The sequence below is a fragment of the Saimiri boliviensis genome, chromosome 10 (assembly GCF_048565385.1).
Source record: "Saimiri boliviensis isolate mSaiBol1 chromosome 10, mSaiBol1.pri, whole genome shotgun sequence".
NCBI classification, from domain to species: Eukaryota; Metazoa; Chordata; class Mammalia; order Primates; family Cebidae; genus Saimiri; species Saimiri boliviensis.
The window spans coordinates 109,435,439-109,456,514 of NC_133458.1; the positions used below are offsets into that span (position 1 = coordinate 109,435,439).

Genomic DNA, 21,076 nt, shown 5'->3' on the forward strand with positions numbered 1-21,076 from the left:
ACACCTTCAATTTTGTTTTATTGTTACTCTAGCTACCACTTCTCTAGCACAATATTCAATAAGAGTGACAAGATAAGGCCGGGCGCGGTGGCTCAAGCCTGTAATCCCAGCACTTTGGGAGGCCGAGGCGGGTGGATCACGAGGTCGAGAGATCGAGACCATCCTGGTCAACATAGTGAAACCCTGTCTCTACTAAAAATACAAAAAACTAGCTGGGCATTGTGGCACGTGCCTGTAATCCCAGCTACTTAGGAGGCTGAAGCAGGAGAATTGCCTGAGCCCAGGAGGCGGAAGTTGCGGTGAGCCGAGATCGTGCCATTGCACTCCAGCCTGGGCCACAAGAGCGAAACTCCGTCTCAAAAAAAAAAGAAAAAGAAAAGAAAAAAAAAAGTGACAAGATAAGACATCTGTTAGTCGGGCGCAGTGGCTCAGGCCTGGAATCCCAGCACTTTGGGAGGCTGAGGCAGGCGAATCACAAGGTCAGGAGTTCAAGACCAACCTGGCCAACACGGTGAAACCCCCATCTCTACTAAAAATACAAAAATTAGCTGGGTGTGGTGGCGGGCACCTGTAATCCCAGCTACTCAGGAGGCTGAGACAGGAGAATCACTTGAACTCAGATGGCGCAGGTTGTAGTGAGCCGAGATTGTGCTACTGCACTACAATCCAGGTGACAGGGGGAGACTCCATCAGAAAAAGAAAAGATGTCTATTTATTTGCTTTTATTCAGGGTGGCTACTAGAAAATGTACATGTTTTCCTCAGGCACCAGGAGTGGGCATCTGGGCCATGCCGGGCAATGGCTCTGCTGCGGGTGAGCCTCGCCTCCTGGGTCCTGGGGCAGTGAGGGAGCCGGTGGGCGTGGGCTGAGGGGCTGCAGGCACCATGGAGGGGGTGCTGTCCAAATGGACCAACTATCTGAGTGGTTGGCAGCCTCAGTGTTTCCTTCTCTGTGGGGAAATATTGTCCTGTCCTGATTCTCCTGAAGATGCCTGGGAAGGCTGCAAAGGAGCATCTAAATGGCAGTCTGCAAAATTCAAATTCATTCTGTAGATAATACATGCATGGACCTGATAATCCCGGGGAACAATATTTCTACCTGAAGGCCAGAAGTGTGGCTAAGAGACAGTGGTTGCTGGTGGCCCTGGGATCAGCCAAGCCTTGCCTGACTGTCAGTAGGGCCCAGAAGGAGAGTTTGCTGAAAACACTGAAAACTTGAAAACCAAAATGTCAGAACTAAGACTCTACTGTGACCTTGTTCGCCAAGTAGATAAAACAAAAAAAAGTGACCACGACTGGTGTGTCCAATTCTGAGGAAGGAAGTGATGAGGAAACTTTGCTGAAATCAACCTGTAATATGTTTCTGAAGACCTTGGAAGAATGCATGCAGATTACAAATGCAGCCTTCACCTCTGAGCTGCTCCACCACACACCACAAAGATCACTGCAGCTGGCCATGCTCAAGTCCAACAAGATGAAACATCCTATTAGACAATTCACAATTCACTGGAAAGGCTAATGGAGTTGAGCACTGTGAAAATGGATCTTCAAATATGGAAATAAATGATGAAGAAACCCTAATGAAAAATCAGAATTCCTTATACTTGAAATCTGCAGAGGTAGACTGCAGCATAGCAAGTGAGGAAAATACACATGATAATATAACAGTCCAAGGTGAAATAATGAAGGAAGATGGAGTGGAAAACCTGGAAAATCATGACAATAACTTGACTCAGTCTGGATCAGACTCCTCAAGTTGCTCTCCAGAATCCCTTTGGGAGGAAGGCAAAGAAGTTATCCCAACTTTCTTCAGTACCATGAACACAAGCTTTAGTGACACTGAACTTCGGGAAGACAGTGGCATTCCCACAGAAGCATTCTTGGTGTCATGTTATGCCATGGTTCCAGTACTGGACAAAGTTGGCCCTACGGTGTTTGCTCCTGTTAAGATGGATCTTGCTGGAAATATTAAGCAAGTAAATCAGAAGTATACAACCAACAAAGAAGAGTTCACCACTCTCCAGAAGACAGTCTACACAATGTGGAGGCTGACGCAGCCCAGGTTAGGAACTCGGCGACTGAAGCCTTCTTGTGGCTGAAGAGAGGGCTCAAATTTTTGAAGGGATTTTTGACAGAAGTGAAAAATGGGGAAAAGGATATGCAGACAGCCCTGGGTAACGCATACAGTAAAACACGGCGGCAATACTATGGCTGGGTAGTTCAAGGGGTTTTTGCATTAGCTTTAAGGGCAGCTTCCTCCTACGAAGATTGTGTGGCCGTGTTAACCGTAGAGGAAGGTGACCACCAGAAAGCTTTCAGTACTGGGATGCACAAGGATCTTAGCCTTTACCTCCCTGCCATGGAGAAGCAGCTGGCCCTACCGGACACTTTATATGAGGTCCACAGGCTGGAGTCTGATGAGGCGGTATGACGGCTGCTGGCAGCAGCTCCTCACTTCAGGGAATAAACTGTTAAAGTGTTGTGTTGCCCTACTTAATTTCCAGCAATGGCCTCAGCCCTCTCCAAGCCCTTCACTTGGGGGGATGGACAAGAGGAAGCCAAACCCAGTGCTTTTATATATAATTTTAAAAATGCGTATGTGTTTTGTGTATTTAAAGATCAAGATGCTACATATTTCAGTTCAGCAGGCCTACTGGAAACCAAATGGTCAGGTGTTATAGACTTGAACAGCAAGTTATAAGAGCAGATTTAACAAATGAATTTGCTGTTAGTGTGGTGCGTGTTGTTTTTAGATTTTAGTTTTAACGGATTACCCAAACCCAAGCTGAAAATCAGCAGATTTTGTATTAAGTGCTGTAATTCATAGCCAATGCTTCAGCCAACTTAGAATCACACTAGACACTTGGAGGAAGTATAAGCCGTTTTGTTGAAGCTGCGTGGAGTTTGCTCTTCCTAGATGCTCTTCAGTGGACCCTCTTCATTGTAACTCTGTCAGCAATAAGGGCCTGTAGTGTAAAGATGTTCAGGGCATTCACACGACCATGAAATCGTGGGAGGTGAAGAAGACATGGACAAGGTCCCATCCTTGTTGAGAGGCAGGAGACTGCTGCTCTGAGATTAATGGTGTGCCCTAACCACAAGCTGGAAGGGAGAATATGGGAGAGGTGGGACAGCTCATTTGAGATGACACCTCCCGACTGCCTACCATGTACCAGCATGTTCTCCATGTGTCATCTCAATGGGGTGTCACAAGGAATGATACATAAAGGGATTATTACCCCACTTCAAAAGCAAGGTTTAGAAGTTGAGGGATCTGTTCACAGCCACATAGCTCCTAAGTAGAAGAGCCAGGTAATTTCCAAGTGTGACCTGGACTACCTCTGTATCAAAGTCATACCGAGTGCTTACTCAAACAGCAGATTCCCAGGCCTTATTTTGACCTAAAGAACCAGAATCTAGGTGGTGGGACATAGGAACGTGCGTTTTGATAAACTTCACACACATGATTCTTCTGCACGTGGTATTGCAGAGCAACTAGATTAAATTCTAATTTACAGAATTCCCAGTTTTCACCAATTAAGCAATACATCCTTTTTTTCAAAGAGGAGGAGGCTGCCATCTAAATAAAATAGCGGGCCGGGCGTGGTGGCTCACGATGTAACAGCACTTTGGGAGGCCGAGGCGGGTGGATCACGAGGTCAAGAGACTGAGACTATCCTGGTCAACATGGTGAAACCCCGTCTCTACTAAAAATACAAAAAATTAGCTGGGCATGGTGGCGCGTGCCTGTAATCCCAGCTACTCGGGAGGCTGAGGCAGGAGAATTGCCTGAACCCAGGAGGCGGAGGTTGCGGTGAGCCGAGGTGGCGCCATTGCACTCCAGCCTGGGTAACAAGAGCGAAACTCCATCTCAAAAATAAATAAATAAATAAATAAAATAGCTAAATGGAGAGTGAAAAGTGGAGCAAGTTTACTCAGCAACTTTCTTAATTGAGCCAGCATCGACGCCCAGCCAGCAGGCCTTGGCATTGCATTCAGGGGCCGTGGCTCTGAACCAGTGAATCTTGGTTTAATCACCAAAAGTGCAGAGCAGGCAAAAATGCAGCTGTTCATCAATCTCAAAAGCTTTGGGACAGTGTCAGAGTTCATAGATGAGACTTAAGTATTTCATAAAACGATGTTGAGTGGGCGTTCTTCTGCACAGTGTGACGCCTCAGCCCCGGCCCTGGTCTCAGTACACCATGCTGCCTCCAGTGTGCACAGGAGAGAAGTCATGGGTACCTTCCCCGTTAGAGGTTACTTCCTTCTAGTAACAGGAAGGGAAGTTACAGCATAAGGTAGTTACCCAGGGAAGCAGGTCCTTTGAGAGACTTGGTTGAGTTGAGCATCATCTCTAGATGATGCTGTTCCTACTGCAGACCTCTGGGATGGAGAGAATTCTCTCTTTAGTCAAGAAGTTTACATAGGGAGGGGTATTGGTTTTGCCTTTTGTCTGTCTTTAAACAAATGAACATTTATTTAGCTCAAATTATTTAGGCATTTTGCCCACATAAAGACTTCTGGAAAATACTTAAACTTCAAATATCAACATCACATGTTTTAAGGCTAGGGAGAAGGGGGGTGTTAAAATGATGTTGATTATTTTGTGGAAAAAAAAAAAAAAAGGCCACATAACAGGCTGGGCATGGTGGCTCACACCTGTAATCCCAGCACTTTGGGAGGCTGAGGCAGGCAGATCACAAGGTTGACAGATCGAGATCATCCTGGCCAACCTGGTAAGATGCCATCTCTACTAAAAATACAAAAATTAGCTGGGCGTGGTGGCATGCACCTGTAGTCCCAGCTACTCGGGAGGCTGAGGCAGGAGAATCGCTTGAACCCAGGAGGCAGAGGTTGCAGTGAGCCGAGATCACACCACTATACTCCAGTCTGGTGACAGAAGGAGACTTTGTCTCAAAAAAAAAAAAAAAAAGACCAGATAATAAACATGGTTTTGCAGGCTGCTTGGTTTCTGCTACTTCTCGAGTCCTCCATGAGCATATGAAAGCAACTATAAACAGCAAACAGATGAGTGTGGCTGTGTCCCAGTAAAACCTTACTTACAAAACAAATGCCCCAGGTCTAGATGAGTCCATCTCAAGCCTGCAGAAGTCCCTTCCAGCCAGCCTCAAACATAGCTCCTTCAACAACATATGCCTTCTGAGTCCCAGAGATGGTGGGCTCCCTCACAGGAAACTGAGGCAGACATGGGACCCTGATGTCCGGGCAATTGGGGGCTTCTTTTTCTTCCTTCTGAGTGTGACTTTCTATCCAGAACCCCCTGGTCATGTCTCCTCCTCAATCTAACTCATGAGAAAGGAAAAAGATAGAAGAGAGCCAGGGTCTCAGCTGCCACGGATTTGGAAATAACTGTAACATCAGGAATGCACCCCCTTCGCAGATGTCCATTCCCTCCCCGCACACCTCATCTATAGTCTAACACTGACCTATACAGCTAATGTAATAACTTTATCTCCAGCAACAAAAACTTCTGGAGGCTACAATCACTTCTTACTCACCTCTGAATCCCACGGAATATACCTCAGACAAGCAAAACAAGGTTGAGATGGCCCCATCCTGTTTTATTTATTTTATCTATCATTTTACCAAATCCCTGTTTCTGGCACTCAGCATCAACAGCTGACACCCAGGCTCCAGACACTGAGGGCTCCTGCTTCTCCCTTGGCCTATACCTGACTGCTTCCTCCTCTCCTTTCAAATGCTCCTTTCTGTCCATTCCCCTAGAGTGGGGCCCAGGCTAGTTCTCACCTGAACATTTCCCAAAGGCTGAAATATAAAAGATAAATACAAAAGTTTATGGACAGAGACAGGGAGATCTTTGCATAAAGGGGCAGGGCCTAGGTGACCGTCTGCTGCACGGGCAGGCAGGGACTGTGCTGACTACACCAGCAACTCTGCTAAAAACCCTGCTCAGGAAGGCGCAGTGGCCTGTCTGAAGCACAGAGTCACACCTGCCTGTCCCTAAACCCACCTCTTCCTGACAAGCTATGGGGGTCTCCAGAATCAGGGTTCATTCTACTCTGGGATGTGGGGCAAGGCCACTTATCAAGGGACCAAATCCAGAATCATGTAAGGACCATCTCTGGACTTTCTCAGAAAGCCTTTCTGATCCCTAGGCCAACCTGAAATCCTGACAATCCACACACTCCCCAGCATTCTAGGATCCTTTACTGACAGCTATTTTTCATGTAAGTAACATTCCCATCCTCCTTCAGGATGTTAGGAACACACAGAGTACCACACACTAAGAGTCATGCTTCAAAATGACAAAACAGGATGTGATTAAGACAATTCTGCCACATATTTCAAAATAAAAAGAAACCTGTCTTTCCTCCTTGACTCTGCGAAATGAAGAGAAGGAAATAGGGTGTAACCGTGAAGACCAGTAATGATTTTTAAATATGAAAATTCGGCCGGGTGCAGTGACTCACTCCTGTAATCCCAGTATTTTAGGAGGCCAACATGGGTGGATCACTTGAGCCCAGGAGTTTGAGACCAGCCAGGGCAACATGGTAAAACCCTGACTCAACAGAAAATGAAAAAATTAGCCGGATATGGTGGCATGCACCTGTAGTTCCAGCTCCCTGGGAGACTGATGTGGGAGGATCACCTGAGTTCAGGAGGTTGAGGCTGCAGTGAGCCATGATCACACCACTGCACTCCAGTCTGAGTGACAGATTAAGACTCTGTCTCAAAAAAAAAAAAAAAAAAAAAGTAAATTTAACATGTACCATTGTACCATAATGAACCAGAAGATGGCCCAATTATTTTTTGAAGGATTTTAAAATAACAAGTCAGGGACATACTATTTGGAAAAATATTTCTCAAGTCTACATATAAATTTAAGTGACTTTATTCTGCTTTATTCTGTCACTTTATTCACCTAGCAAATATTCATTGAGCATCTACTATGTAAAGGAAATGCATGAGATGGAAGAAATGAAAACTGGCGGGGTATGGTGGCTCATGCCTGTAATGCCAGCAATTTGGGAGGCTGAGGTGGGCAGATCGCTTGAGCCCAGGAGTTCGAGATCAGCTTGGACAACATAGTGAAACCCCGTCTCTACAAAAAGTCCAAAAATTAGCCAGGTTTGTAACATGACTGTAGTCCCAGCTACTCAGGAGGCTGAGGTGAGAGGATCACTTGAGCCCAGGAGGTGGAGGTTGCTGTGAGCTGAGATCACACCACGGCACTCCAGCCTGGGTCACAGGGTGAAACCTAGAAAGAGAAAAGGAAAGGGAAGGGAAAACAAGGGAAGAGAGGAGAGGAGAGGGGAACTGGCTTCTGAAACCCTGCGAGGAAGGAAGAGAGGAAGGGAGGAAGGGAGGGAAGGAGGGAAGGAAGGGAGGGAGAGAAAGAGAAGAGAGAAAAAGAAGGGAGGGAGGGAGAGAGGGAGGAAGAGAGAGAAAGAAATGAACACTGGCTTCTGATTGCAGGAGTTTATCAGCAGGGAAGAGAAAGTACTATCAACCTTTATAGAAACTTGCCCGAATGGCTTAGGACAGGCACAAGTGGAGACAAGAAGAGAATGAGATAGGGAGACGCAGAGGCCTGGGGTGCTGGGGAAGGGGAAGCGGGAGGGCTCCAGGAAATGCTGGCTGAATCCCACACAGCCAAGTGTCCTGTACTGAACATAAAGATGAGTAAGATCCAGTTCCACTCATGGAAGTCTTTCAACTTGGGGTAGAAATGAAATTATTTCTAGCCAGCACATTCTGATTCATTTAATACTCTCAGCGTAAACTAGGTACGATCAGGAACCCCATTCAAAGGTCGAAGGTCCCTTCCTTCATAAGAGGCTGCACCCCTGAGCTCTATACTTGACTGCCTCTCAGCAAGTGGAACATGATTAGCAAATAAATAGCTGATAATAAAACAAGGGAGTGTAAAATAATTGCTGAAGAGAGGGAAGGGGAGGAAGCCCTTAGTGAGTTGCTCGGCACTTGGTATGCCAGCCCTGTTTTCTCCAACCTTCATTTCCACCACTTCCTCTGCCCCCACCAGCCTCCTGCTGGGCCTCAACCTCAAGTCATGGCAGGAGGAGGAAGGAGGGGAGCTCCAGACAGCATTTTTGGCTATCAATGACTGAAAGTACCAGGAATTACTATTAGTTCAATTAAAAAATAATCACTGAGGCTGGGCATGGTGGCTCACACCTGTAATCCCAGCACTTTGGGAGGCTGAGGTGGACAGATCCCTTGAGGTCAGGAGTTCAAGACCAGCCTGGCCAACATGGTGAAACTCTACCTCTACTAAAACTCCAAAATTAGCCAAGCGTGGTGGCTCGCACCTGTAATCCCAGCTACTTGGGAGGCTGAGGCACCAGAATCCCTTGAACCCAGGAAGCGGAGGTTGCTGTGAGCTGAGATCATGCCACTGACTGCACTCCAGCCTGGGCGACAAGAGTAAAACTCTGTCAGGCCGGGCGCAGTGGCTCAAGCCTGTAATCCCAGCACTTTGGGAGGCCGAGGCGGGTGGATCATGAGGTCAAGAGATCGAGACCATCCTGGTCAACATGGTGAAACCCCGTCTCTACTAAAAATCCAAAAGAAAACTTAGCTGGGCATGGTGGCACGTGCCTGTAATCCCAGCTACTTAGGAGGCTGAGGCAGGAGAATTGCCTGAACCCAGGAGGCGGAGGTTGCGGTGAGCCGAGATCGCACTATTGCACTCCAGCCTGGGTAACAAGAGTGAAACTCCGTCTCAAAAAAAAAAAAAAAAGAGTAAAACTGTGTCTCAATTAAAAAAAAAAAAAAAATCACTACAGGGAATATCCCCAGGCACCAGAAATTCCAAAATGGACACCGGGACTTCTAGGGAATGGAGGAGGATAGGGGAGCAATGTCCACATGGAAGTATGACCTGGGTATGCAGCTGTCACATGTGAGACTTCAGAGAGGTCTCAGGGAAGTCATAGAGGAAGAAAGGACCAGGAATCCAGAGCAAGGGTGGCCAGAGGTCACCACAACCCTGGGTGGTGCCAAGGTCAGAGGCCACCAGGCCCAGGGAGAGGCCATGGAAGCGAGATGGGAGGACTGCCCAGGTAACAGCAGCAGAGGAGGGAGACAACTGGGGGGCCGACAGAACAAGAATGATCCACGGATTTAAAGTCCACATAGGAATCGGGATGAAGGCAAGAAATTCTTGCTTTTCTAGCAATGCCTAAATACAACAGGTGTCATGCCAAGTGCACTAGAAGTATGACAAACTGCAAAGGAATAGGAAGGCTTTAAGACTCAAAACCAAGGCAGAGCTGAGTGATAGGCAGGGGATTTTGTTTAAGAAAAGTGGCCAGGCATGGTGGCTCATGCCTGTAATCCCAACACTGTGGGAGGCCAAGGCAGGCGGATCACCAGGTCAAGAGATGAAGACCATCATGGCCACCATGGTGAAACCCCATCTTTACTAAAAATACAAAAATTAGCCAGGCATGGTGGCACACACCTGTGGTCCCAGCTACTTGGGAGGCTGAAGCAAGAGAATCGCTTGAACCCAGGAGGCGGAGGTTGCAGTGAGCCGAGATCACACCACTGCACTCCAGCCTGGTGACAGAGTAAGACTCTGTCCCCACCCCCGAAAAAAAAGAAAAAAAGAAAAAGAAAAAGAAAAGTGGCACATAGAGGAAAAACGTACTAGCCAGAGATTTGAGCAGAGACTCACCTGGTTTTCTAAAATGATGTGTCCTAAGAATCAAGAGCTGAGGTCCCAGCACCCAACCCCGGAGGTCTTCAGCCATCTGAATTCTGAACCTACTGAGTCATTGATCCCTCCAGGCCTCAGTCTCTTTCACAAGCGTCAAATGTGTTCATATATGTCAAGTTCTTAGACACACGTGTGGCACAACGTATGCTCTATAAACCCAATCCAACCCAACCCAGCCTGGAAGGAAATGGAGCCTTACTTGTGACTTTCAGGTTTCTCTGCTTTGGCTTCTGTGGCCGCCATTCCCTCAACTGAGGCAGGACCCTAAGGAAAAAATATCACACAGAATGCAGTGAATTCACCCAATAGAAACCAAGGTCGTGCAAAGCCCCACTAACATGTAGAAAGTCAGTGCAATGAAGTGGAATTCCTTAAACACCTGATAAATTCCTTAAATGTATATGAGAAATAGAGAGAAGAGTGTGAGAGAGAGAAATGAGTGTGTGTGTGTGTGTGTGTGTGTGTGTGTGTGTGTGTGGTTTACAGTGTTGCTAATTTCAGAGAAGAGGTGGCGATAATGTGCCAAAAGCCTAAATAGACAGGAACCTCACACCTTCAGAGAATGTGTTCCCTTCATACCTGTAATCCCAGCACTTTGGGAGGCCAAGGTGGGTGGATCACCCAAGGTCATGAGTTCAAGACCAGCCTGGCCAATATAGTGAAACCCTGTCTCTACTAAAAATACAAAAATTGGCCAGGTGTGGTGGCAGGTGCCTGTAATTCCAGCTACTCTGGAGGCTGAGGCAGGAGAATCACTTGAACAAGGGAGGCAGAGGTTTCAGTGAGCCAAGATCACGCCACGGCACTCCAGCCTGGGTGACAGAGCAAGACTCCATCTCAAAACAAAACAAACAAACCTGTCCCTTATTCCCAGTTTCCCAGCCCAGCAAATCAAGACTCACTGACCCAGCACACCATACCTCTCTGCCTCACCCTTCTAGAATCTCAGATGCTCTTCTCCAGCTTTCAAGGACTGCTGGGGGAACGGGAGGAATTGGGTCAAAGGTGGGGTAAAGGCTTCAGAGGGAGCAGTGGGGACAGGGAACCATCACTGGAAGGAGAGGGAATGAGGTTGACCCGAGTCAGCCCATGGCCCCACTTCTACTGCAAAGCCACATGAAGGATAAGGTGGCCGGCGTACCTGCAGTTATTCTGGTAGGGCTCAGTAGTCAGAAACCCCCAAGACCACTTCCCAGTGTGGAGAAGGGCAGTTTTGCCAGAGCTCTTTGAAGGAGGGTGAGACTCCCGTTTTGAACTCAGTTAATAAAGCAACATCCAAATGCCCTGTAATGGCCAGGCCCCCAACTCCCTGGAAAGCCTTGCAGAGCAGGCAGGATTCGTGCCGAGAGGAGGAGAGTGAAGTGCTGGGTCTACGGGATGGTCCAACGCCCCTAAAGACATCGGTAGGTGTCTGTGAAGTGTAGTCGCTTTCCTGAAGTCAGTCTGGTTGTTTCCACCACGTGGTTCTCACCCTCGTAACTCACCAGTCTCTTATCACCAAGATAAAACCCAAAAGGTCCCTTTTTGGAGAATGGGATTTATTATTGCCATAATATAGTGACCATTTCCTGTAAATGTTGAATGCCAGGGAAAATTACAGTTGTGGGGTGTGGAGCAAACATGTTCCCTCCAACTGCTGCCTTCAATCTCTCCGCCGGCTTTCATTGCCCCTTACCGTTTACACAACACTTCTTTAGAAATCCCAACCCGTTGCAGTCCAGCTAAGAAGGGAATAGGTGTGGTGGTGGTGGTGTTTTTATTTTTTTTATTCAACACTTTATTTTTCATTTTTTAGAAACAGGGGGCCTTGCATGGTGGCCCACACCCCTAATCCCAGCACTTTGGGAGGCCGAGGTGGGCAGATCACTTGAGGTCAGGAGTTCAAGACCAGCCTGGCCAACATGGTGAAACCCCATCTCTACTAACAATGGAAAAAGTAGCTGGGCGTGGTGGCACATGCTTGTAATCCTAGCTACTCAGGGGGCTGAGGCAGGAGAACCACTTGAACCCAGGAGATAAAAGTTGCAGTGAGTTGAGATCATGCCATTGCACTCTAGCCTGGGTGAAAGAGCAAGACACTGTCAAAAGAGAAAGAGAGGGGAAGAAAGGAAGGAAAAAGGAAGGGAGGGAGGGAGAGAGAGAGAGAAAGAGAGGGTCTCACTCTACTGCCCAGGCTGGAGTGCAATGGTGCAATCACGGCTCACTGCAGCCACAAAATACTGGGCTCAAGTGATCACCCCACCTCATCCTCCGAGTAGCTGAAATTAAGGCATGAGTCACAACACCAGTGGGAAGGGAATGAGTTTTAAAAGAGGCATCACGCCTTGGCCCCCGGTTCACCAGGGGCCAAATGAAGGACAGTGTAGGGATGAAGCTTCATCAACAGGCAGCACTAGCTCTCCCTACGTGTGTGGAGTAAGGAGAGAGGAGTCGGGGCACTGCTTCTCTTTCAGGGGCACGTCTGCCAGGAACTCTTGTCCAGCAAGAGGCTTCCAACCTGGATAGGGGGGTGCACAGAAGGAAAGAAAGATAGAAGGGCGGGGTCTGGAGGACTGAGAAGACTATGCTTCACCAGCAAGTTTATTGTGCTCAGGGTCAACTTGAATACACTTTTTTTGGGTACCTGCTTAAATCAGCTAAATGCATAGTTTCGTGAGATAAGGGGAACAGAAAGTCTTAAAGTAGAAAAACAAGTTACAACATCATCAAAGGGGCACAATAGAAAGATCAGATATACAATGGAACCGAGTAGGTGGGTCTCATTATACAATGAAAGGTCAACTAGATAATCAAACTAAGCAGGTGACTTGGTATTTTAACAAGAAGTTAGCCATTACTATCTTAGGAGATTAGTAAAAGTAATCAGGTGTTTAACTGAGAAGGAACTAAGTTAAAAGACACAATGCATCTTATGACCACATGACCATCTGGCGACTGTCCATGACCATCTGGCGATTGTCCATGACCATCTGGTGATTGTCCATGACCATCTGGTGATTGTCCGTAAATGCTTATCTTTTGACCTAAGTCTCTTTTCTGTTCCTACTTCTTCATAGCTCGACTCCCCCAACTGGAGACTCTGTATCAGGGCTCAAGCGCACCGTATCGTGTAGCCCAATTTACGAGGCGCTTCACACGGGAACGTTCCCCACACTTCTCATCAAAACGCCCTACAGGAGGATCCTGGGGCACTGGCATCTAGACATAATTTCAGACATTCTTCAGGATGCATTAAGCAGACCTACCCACAGCCCAGCTTCCGCAGTAGTCTGGCCTCCAGGAAACATAACCCTCAATGGCACTATCAACAGCCCCCTGCAGCTGGATGGCCCTGGTTGCTGTCTCTGGGGTTCCAGCTCTCCAAGCCATGCCATGGTCATGCAGTTGGGGGAAGGGGCACCAGTCCACAGCACCTTTATGGAGCTCCTACTTCTCCACTGAGGGAAGAAGGTTTAGGGTCAGGCAGAGAGTCCTGGTCCCCAGAGCCAGTTTCTGCTGGGCAGGCACATTCCCCAGTGAGAGCAGCTCCTCTGAAGAACATGCCCTCTTACAACCTGCCCCAAAACTCTGTCCCCTCCAGGCTGCTTGCCTTTAGGGGTAGGGAGCTAACGGGAGGAAGCAGCCCCCCCAGTAAACTGGGCAGGGAAAGAGTTAGAGGTGAGCTCCATAGGGCCAGCAGCTGAGAGCATCCCACTGAATCAGAGACTGCTGAGTGGCCCCTGGAAAGCTCTCCAGAGAATCCAAACCCCGTTTACAGAAAAGGAAACAAAGCCAAAGCCAGAACTTCCTGTCTGGCCTTGCAGAGTAAGGGTGTTTCTCTCTAGGCTTGGTTGCTTTTCTTTACTCTGAACTAAAAAAAGCAAGGCTACATCAGCAGAGAAATCAGTTCAGTTCCCTTGTCTAGTCATTGCCTTCTGCTGGCTCCTTCCTAGTGGGCTCCAGGGCCACCCTCACTCCCTCTTTCCGCTTGCAATCTTAGTACCTGTAGCATGCCCCATCCTTGTGAGTGTCCCAAGAAGGAACTTCTCTCCACATTTCAGCCCTGAACTCAGGGAGACTCGATTTAACCAACCACATAGGCAGAGAAAGTTGCAGATGTCTGCAATGCTCCAGTTGAAAAGTTCCCTACTAAATAACTAAGGTAGGTCTCATGCAGGTTTATCTAGGGTATGGTAACCCAGGGCAGGTCTGCCTGGCATGTCAGGGTTTACCTGGGAAGTCCTGGCATAATTACCAGAGGCCAAAGGATGTTTCACTAGCCAAAGGATCTGGACGTGGAGGATAAATTATATGGTCACTCCATCCACCCATTGAAAGGTCAAAGACAGGAGTTGATGAGAGAAGAAAACACCGTCTCCCCTTAGCCTAGTTGGAGCCCCACAGCATGAGAACCAGAAGCCAACACACCCTTGTGGTCACCCACATAGACTTTTGTTCCCACAGGCCACCAGCTGCACGTGATTTCCCCAACCTTCAAAGGTTGGTAGAAGTTCGGCCCACTAGAATTTAGGTTAGAAAAGGGAGTGAGAGAAGAGATTCATGGGTCCAGTGTCAACTGCAATATACTCAATTCCAGATCACAACTTAAGGCCCAGATGAAAGGCCTTCTCAGGACCCCTTTCTAGTCACTGGAAGAAATATGTTCAGGAGTGTCTCCCACCCACACGCCCAGGCTGGATGGAAAGTGGCCTGGCTCTGAAAGCTGAGGACACGGCCATGAGGATTTCTTAGCACTGCCTTTTGCTCAGTTTAACTGGTATCTTGTTTTAATCTATAAGTTATTTATAGACTTTTAGGAAATATTTCTGACAATTGCTTTTAAATTGTTTTTACTGAATTACGATTATTGTGCATCCTGGACGTTTTTCCTCCAACAGACAGTATGTATAGTTTATTTCCTAATGAGACATATCTGATTTATGGACTTCCAGCCTCTTCATTATCTCAGATCTAACCCCAGCGCAGCCTTCTACGTCTTGTTTCCTGCTTGGCTGAAAAGGGCCAGCTTGCGAAACTCAGCACTGAATTAGCCCCCCTTCCAGCCACTGTCTACTCAGGAAAGTTGCAATTTGGTTCAGCCCTCTCCCACCTTACCCCACCAAAAACATTGGCTATAACTTCAGTAACAGGCTGAATATTGGTGCTTGCCTGGTGGCTTTCAGTAACATAATTAGAAATGGCATTACATGTCTATAAGATACCAGGAAGTGCTAAGCAGTACATATGGTAATGATTTAAAGAATCTGAAATCCTCTGTAAAATAAATGAGGCCAACAGGCTGTTCTCTGGCCCCTCATTAAGTGACTGTAGACTTAGAATCAGGCTGGCATAAGAACATCTCTAATGACATGTATGATCTACAGTGGGACAGGAAAGACCCTGGATACTGAGTAGCTGACGGTCAGCAAGCCAAGGGTTAACTCTAACTCAAGGTGGGCAAGTAAAGGTGCAACCAGGGCATTGAAGATGTATTTACTTCAGTTAGGAAGTACAGAGCAGAAAAGAAGGAATGCAGGTCGAGTGTGGTGGTTCATGTCCATAATTCCAGCACTTCGAGAGGCCAAAGCAAGGCAGGTGGATCACTTGAGCCCAGGAGGTCGAAACCAGCCTGGGCAACATAGCAAAACCCTGTCTCCATAAAAAAATACAAAAATTAGCTGGGTGGGGTGGCGTGCCTGTGTTGTCCCAACTGCTTTGGGGGCTGAGGTGGAAGGAGATCATTTGAGCCTGACAGGTGGAGGTTGCACTGAGCCAAGATTGCGCCACTGCACTCCAGCCTGGGTGATGGAGTCAGACTCTGTCTCTGGGGGAAAAAAAAGAGAGAGAGAAAGAGAAGAAAAGAAAGCCAGCCAGCCCAGCATGCCCTTAGGGGTTCTTAATGATTCTTAATTAGGAATCAGCCTAGAGAACTTTTGGTGAGGAAAGGACCCTTTAGACAGGAATAACAGTAAAAACAAAGGCAAGAGGACAGGAAACCCATCAGACAGCCAAGAGGGAAAGAAGCACTCAAATGTGGAGAGATCAACAGCTCAGCCTGGGCATATAAAACTGGAAGGGTCCCAGGTGGTTACATGTCCAAGTAAAAATGTTGAGCATCAGCCTGAGGGGGCTGGGGTCTCCCCTATTGCCAGGGTCCTATCTAGCAACAAGTAGGGGAGCCCCAGGTGATCACTGAAAAAGTGATCTAACTTACTGAAAATAAAAACTGAAGATATTCTTACATTTTTTTTTTAGCTTATCCATTAAACTAAAATCAGATTGGTAAGTTACATAAATTAGTATGTAAACATTTAAAATACGTTTTTGAATGAACATATTTCAAAACCAAATGTGTGTGTGAGACAGAGAAGAGGAGGAGGAGGAAGAATAATGTTTGGGGTTTATCTTTCGGGAGCAGGAAAACCTGGAAGTTTCATTTTCCATTATATATTTGATTTTCGTTTTGGGTTTTTGTTTTGTTTTCTAAAATGACATTTTAAGCAGAGAATGACAGAGATTTGCATGTTAGCTCTACACCAAGAAGTCCAGAATAAGCTACTATGGCATAACAATTATTTTCAGCCGAAGGCATTTGAAATCCCATATCTGCCTAAAAAGCAGAACCTCCTAAAACCTAAACTCAGTTGTCACAGGAGCAACTCTAATCTATTCTAGGAGGAATCACTCCACACACTACCACACTCAGATATTGTCACAAACTATCCTATCTCCAGGTGGCTGGGACGAGGCATGAGGACAAAGCTGTGGTTTCTAGCTGGGATAATAGGGAAGGACAATGTGTCATCTAGCAGGCATAGGGCTGAGGTTACACATTTCACTGGAGGCACCATGGTTCCTGCACAAGGTACCTGTGTTCATCACCGTGTGGGAAAATGAGGTCTGGGGAGTCATCACTCAGCAATTTGAAACAGAAGGGAAGGATGGCAGTGGGAAACAGGGCAGGTGGGAACGAGGGGCCAAGGGCAAACACAGAAATCAACAATTAAGCCCTGGACTAAAAGCACAGATTGACATCAAGGGGAGAGGATGTCCAGGACAAAGTCCTCACCACAGAGAACTAATTTTACAAGTAGACTCTAATCAGACAGCAGCACTGGGACATTTGGGTGGAGGTCTGGATAGCATCAGTGCCCTTTGTCCTTAGAAATAAAAGCTGATCCCTTTTCCAAAGCCCCACACAACCCCTGGGCTGCTGAATTTTGACCCTGGTGTTGAGGAAGATGTCAGACTGGGCTGATTTTAGAAAACATTTCTCCTAACATTGTACAGCAATGTTCTCCAACTTTTATAAGGAAATGAAATTTGGTTTCTCAACAAGTTTTCTCCCACCTCTCTAGAAAGCCATGCTCTTTGCTCTCCTCCCCACATAACACGAGAGTTTTGCTGGTTTTACCTGGGTTGGAAATTCTACTTCCCAGGGAAATCCTTACACCTGGCTCTCTGGCTCCCCTACCTTTTACCAGCCAGATCCATCTTACAAAAAAAAACCTGAAGTTTTTTTAGTTTTAACCCATTAAACTCAAATCAGATGGGTAAGTTACGTGCATAAATAGCTTAGTGGGCAAACAATTAAAGTGCTTTTTTGAATGAACATATTTCAGAAGCAAATGTGTGTGAAAGAGAAGGAAGAAGAATGTCTGGTGTTTATCTTCAGGGAGGAGGAAAACCTAGAATTTTCATTTTCTGTTATATATTTGATTTTCTTTTTTACAATAAGTTTGCATTAATTTTATGATCAGTAAAGACAACAAAAGTCTGCTTCGACAAAAAAAAAACAAAAACAAAAAACAAAAAAACTGTGTAAAGGAACACTAATTTATCCTTCTTAAATGAAACATGAATGCCCACCAACACTGAAAGTATTGGAACCAAGAATATAATCTGTGCTTTGTAAACTGTGCTGGATTAAAATGATCTGCAGTGATGAGTTTTACGCTGAGGACCATAAAGTCGGAGTGGCCTCTGAGGAAAGAAATAATGTAAAAGTGGCTGAGAAGTAGGGACAGCTTGGGCCAAAATGCAGATGGGCAAACAAATCGAAAGGCAGGAGAGACAATGGCCTGCCCTGGGAAAGGCTCAGCCGGCCTTTAGAAACCCAAATTAAGACATTCCTTCTATTCAAGGAAGTCACAACGTTTTTTAAAGACCCAAGGTCACAGCCAATGAATGGAACCAGAGGTCTTTTTAACCCAGAAGACCCCAGTTAGGTGGAACATGAGCCTAGGAAAGGCCCGGCGGGGACGGTGGGGGAAGGAAACGGGGATGGAGAACCAGAGACAGAAGGGCAGAGAGAGGTCACCCAGGCGCTGGGAACTGCCTCCACGGCCTTCACTGGAAACCACCCCTTTCGACTCCGGATTTTAGACTGTATTTCTCTAAAACTGACCGTCAGAGGAGAGAGACCTGGAAGCGGACAGACGTCTGCAGCGGGAGGCGTTCCAGGCGTTCCAGGCCGGGGCAGGAAGGCTGCCGGCGAGTCACCCACGACCGCGAGTCACCTCGCCAAGCCCTGAATTGGGACCGGAGACGAGACGCGCTGACCGCCGGCGGGCTACGGAGTTCCTCGCTTCTCTGGGTCCTGCCAGGTCCAAGGACAGGTTGCCATATAAACGAATAGCAAAGGGACCCCTTTCCCCATGCAAATTATGTCATATAAGACGTATAACTGTAAACTATCTCTGCGGAGCTGCCAGATAACGCGATGCCAATATTTTTATGCGGTAACATTTGATTAAATGTTGACTCAGTGGACACTTCACTCCAGCTGAACTCGGAGGGCTCCTGTAACAGCCTCCAAATGAAATTTTATCCCCTCTCCCTTTAAGAGGCGGTGGAGACAAAACATCACTTCGTCACTTTAGTCACCAACTCCTTCCTCTCTGCCCCGGGCTCCCAGCACAGTTCTCAGGGTTCCCGCACTCCCCGCCCGGGTTTGGGCTGCAAAAAGCGCCCGCCTGCGCCCTGCGGGGCCTGACCCTGCCGGCTCTGCCTCCCCGCCCGGGGCCTCGCGCACTCGGTCGCCGGGACGTGGGAGAGGTGGGCACCGAGTGGACCCAATGAAGCCATCCCGCCCGCGCTCTTCCCCCCACGCCCACCTCGCCCCGCACACACAGTTTCCTGGAACCTCCCCGCCGCGCGCCCTCCTCTCCGCCCAGCTGACCCTGGCCCGCTCCCGGCACCTTCTCTGCAGCTGGCAGCCGGGTGCACCTGAGCCGTCACCGCCCCTCCAGGTAAACGGGCACGCCGCCGAGGCAGGGGACTGGCCGGCCTCCCGGGAAGAGACAACGGCAGAAGCCGGGCCGCGGGCGACTCACCGCTCGGCCTGCGCAGGGACCCTACACCCGCTGCGCCATCCTCGCACGGCGACACCGGCGACAAACGCTCTGTTCCAGGGCCGGAGGAAGGGGCAGCTCTCGCGAGGCTCGCGGACGGCGGGGAGAGGGTCTGTGCCCGGGACCACTCGAATGAGGGAACCACTCGCAAGGTGAATCTCAAATGGAGTCTGCGAGCGCCCTGCCCGGGGGTCGCCGCTTGGCTCCGGCCACGCCTGCCCTGGGCGCCCTGACTCAGCGGACCGCACCCTGGGCCCGCCCGCGGACAGGCCCCGCCTTCCCCGTCCCCCTCCTGTCCCGGGCCGGAAAGGTGCCGGGAGCCTCCGGCCGCTATTGCTTCTCCCCTCCGTGGAGCAGCTGGGCAATTGTCAAGAACCGACAGCCAGTTCTGTTACTCATTAAACCGCCCCTACTACAGAGGAAATCTCCTTACGCACGCGGTCCTAGCATGGGGCGGAGGAAACCCGGCTAGAGGAGGCTCTGGGACTAACCCAAGGTCACGCCGCCTGGCAGGAGCCCGGGTCGGTGTGTCTGGAGGTGGCTCCGCGGCTGGGACCAGCGGAGAGAAACGATGGCGTGGAACTAGCCCTGGGCCGGTGGTCTGGGATGTGGGGCTGGCATTGGCACTGTGTGTACCCTGATCTCTCTGAACGGCCTCAGCTTCCCCGTTTGGGAGTTTCTCTGGGACTTTCCTGATCCCGGGAGTTCCCCAGCCAGGAGCTCGCCCCGGGAGGAGAAGTGACTCATTCATTTAGAGTCGCAGCTGAGTGGCAGAACTGCTCCACACCGGCGCTGCACTCTGACCCCAGCGGCCAGTCCTGCCTGCCGCCGGCCGGTGCCCGCTCTCCGGCTCAGGTGTCTTCCCTGGTCCTCTCCCTGCTTCTGGAAAGGCGCACTCTGATGAGAGCATCGAGCCTGGGAAGGAAGACGACCTAGCGGCCCGCGGCAGCCCAGCACGCCTGTGACTTGTTTCTAAAGGGAACTCCAGTTCCTGAGAAAACGTGGGGTTGGGCCGGGCGCAATGGTTCTCACGCCCAGCAGCCCAGCACTTTGGAAGGCCGAGGCAGGTGGATCACCTGAGGTCAGGAATTGGAGATCAGTCTAACCAACATGGTGAAAACCCGTCTTTACTAAAAATACAAAAAGTAGTGGGGCATGATGGCGCATGCCTGCAATCCCAGCCACTAGGTAGGCTGAGGTAGGAGAATCATTTGAACGTAGGCTGCGAGGCGGAGGTCGCGGTGAGCTGAGATCGTGCCAATGTACTCCAGACTGAGCAACAGGAAAAAACTCGATCTCAAGAAAGGGGAGGGGACAGGAAGGGTTCACAGCTGTGGCCTGTGAGCCCCCATGCCCCAGAAATTACGGTCTCGAGGGGAGGGGAGGGTTTAACAGCTGTGGCCTGTGAGCCCCCATGCCCCAGAGATTACGTTCTCTCTCTTTTCCAAAAGGCTGCACGTGAGCCAGGGAATCAAATCAATACCAAAGACTTCCTGTGTCAAAAGACAAAATTATAACCAATTTAATGTAAAGATCTCTGTTGGCTTTATTTTTGGTTCTAGGCTGCAGCAGTGCTTCATTACATAGAACAGAATAAGTGTTCCAATGAGCTGAGCAGAGGGGTTTGGCTTAGCAGACAGAGAAGTCTGAAGAAGGCAAAAATGAAGATCAAAAAGCAGATTGGTGTTTTCAAAATTACTCTAGCTGTAAGGTAGGGACAAGGAGATGAATAATAGAGAATAACTGATTAGTCAGCCTCAGGTTACTTCAGCCTACCTATTTCTGTGTGTAAGAATTAAAGCAGATGGAGCTTTATTGTCATGTGGACTTGTTCATGGTGGAGGGTGTCCAGGTTCTTGGCATCTTGAACAAAGAATTGGACAAAACACACAAACAATGCAAGGAAGGAAAGAAAGCTTTTACAGAAAATGAAAGTACATTCCACAGTGTGGGAGCGGGCCTCAGCACATGAGCTCAAAGGCCCCATTACAGAGTTTTGGGGAGTTTAAATATCTTCTACT

At 48.4% G+C, this 21,076-nt stretch overlaps 1 protein-coding gene and 1 pseudogene across 3 annotated transcripts in view; one reads left to right on the plus strand and one right to left on the minus strand.

The window, feature by feature from the left end:
• Positions 1–19,658, minus strand: part of UPP1 (uridine phosphorylase 1) — a 28,728-nt gene extending 9,070 nt beyond the window's left edge. Inside the window, exons 1-3 of one of the 3 annotated variants that reach the window (XM_074379709.1) lie at positions 19,547–19,658; positions 18,110–18,301; positions 9,923–9,987 (exon numbers count right to left, since the gene is read on the minus strand). In XM_074379709.1, the coding sequence (XP_074235810.1) occupies positions 9,923–9,966 (44 nt within the window). In that variant the 5' untranslated portion in view covers positions 9,967–9,987; positions 18,110–18,301; positions 19,547–19,658. Of the gene's footprint in view, positions 1–9,922; positions 9,988–18,109; positions 18,302–18,902; positions 19,002–19,037; positions 19,454–19,546 lie in introns of those variants that run through there. The other 2 variants (XM_003930801.4, XM_010341387.3) reach the window with 2 other exon arrangements.
• Positions 885–2,430, plus strand: LOC120360909 (pleckstrin homology domain-containing family A member 8 pseudogene; annotated as a pseudogene).
• Positions 19,659–21,076: the final 1,418 nt, after the last annotated feature.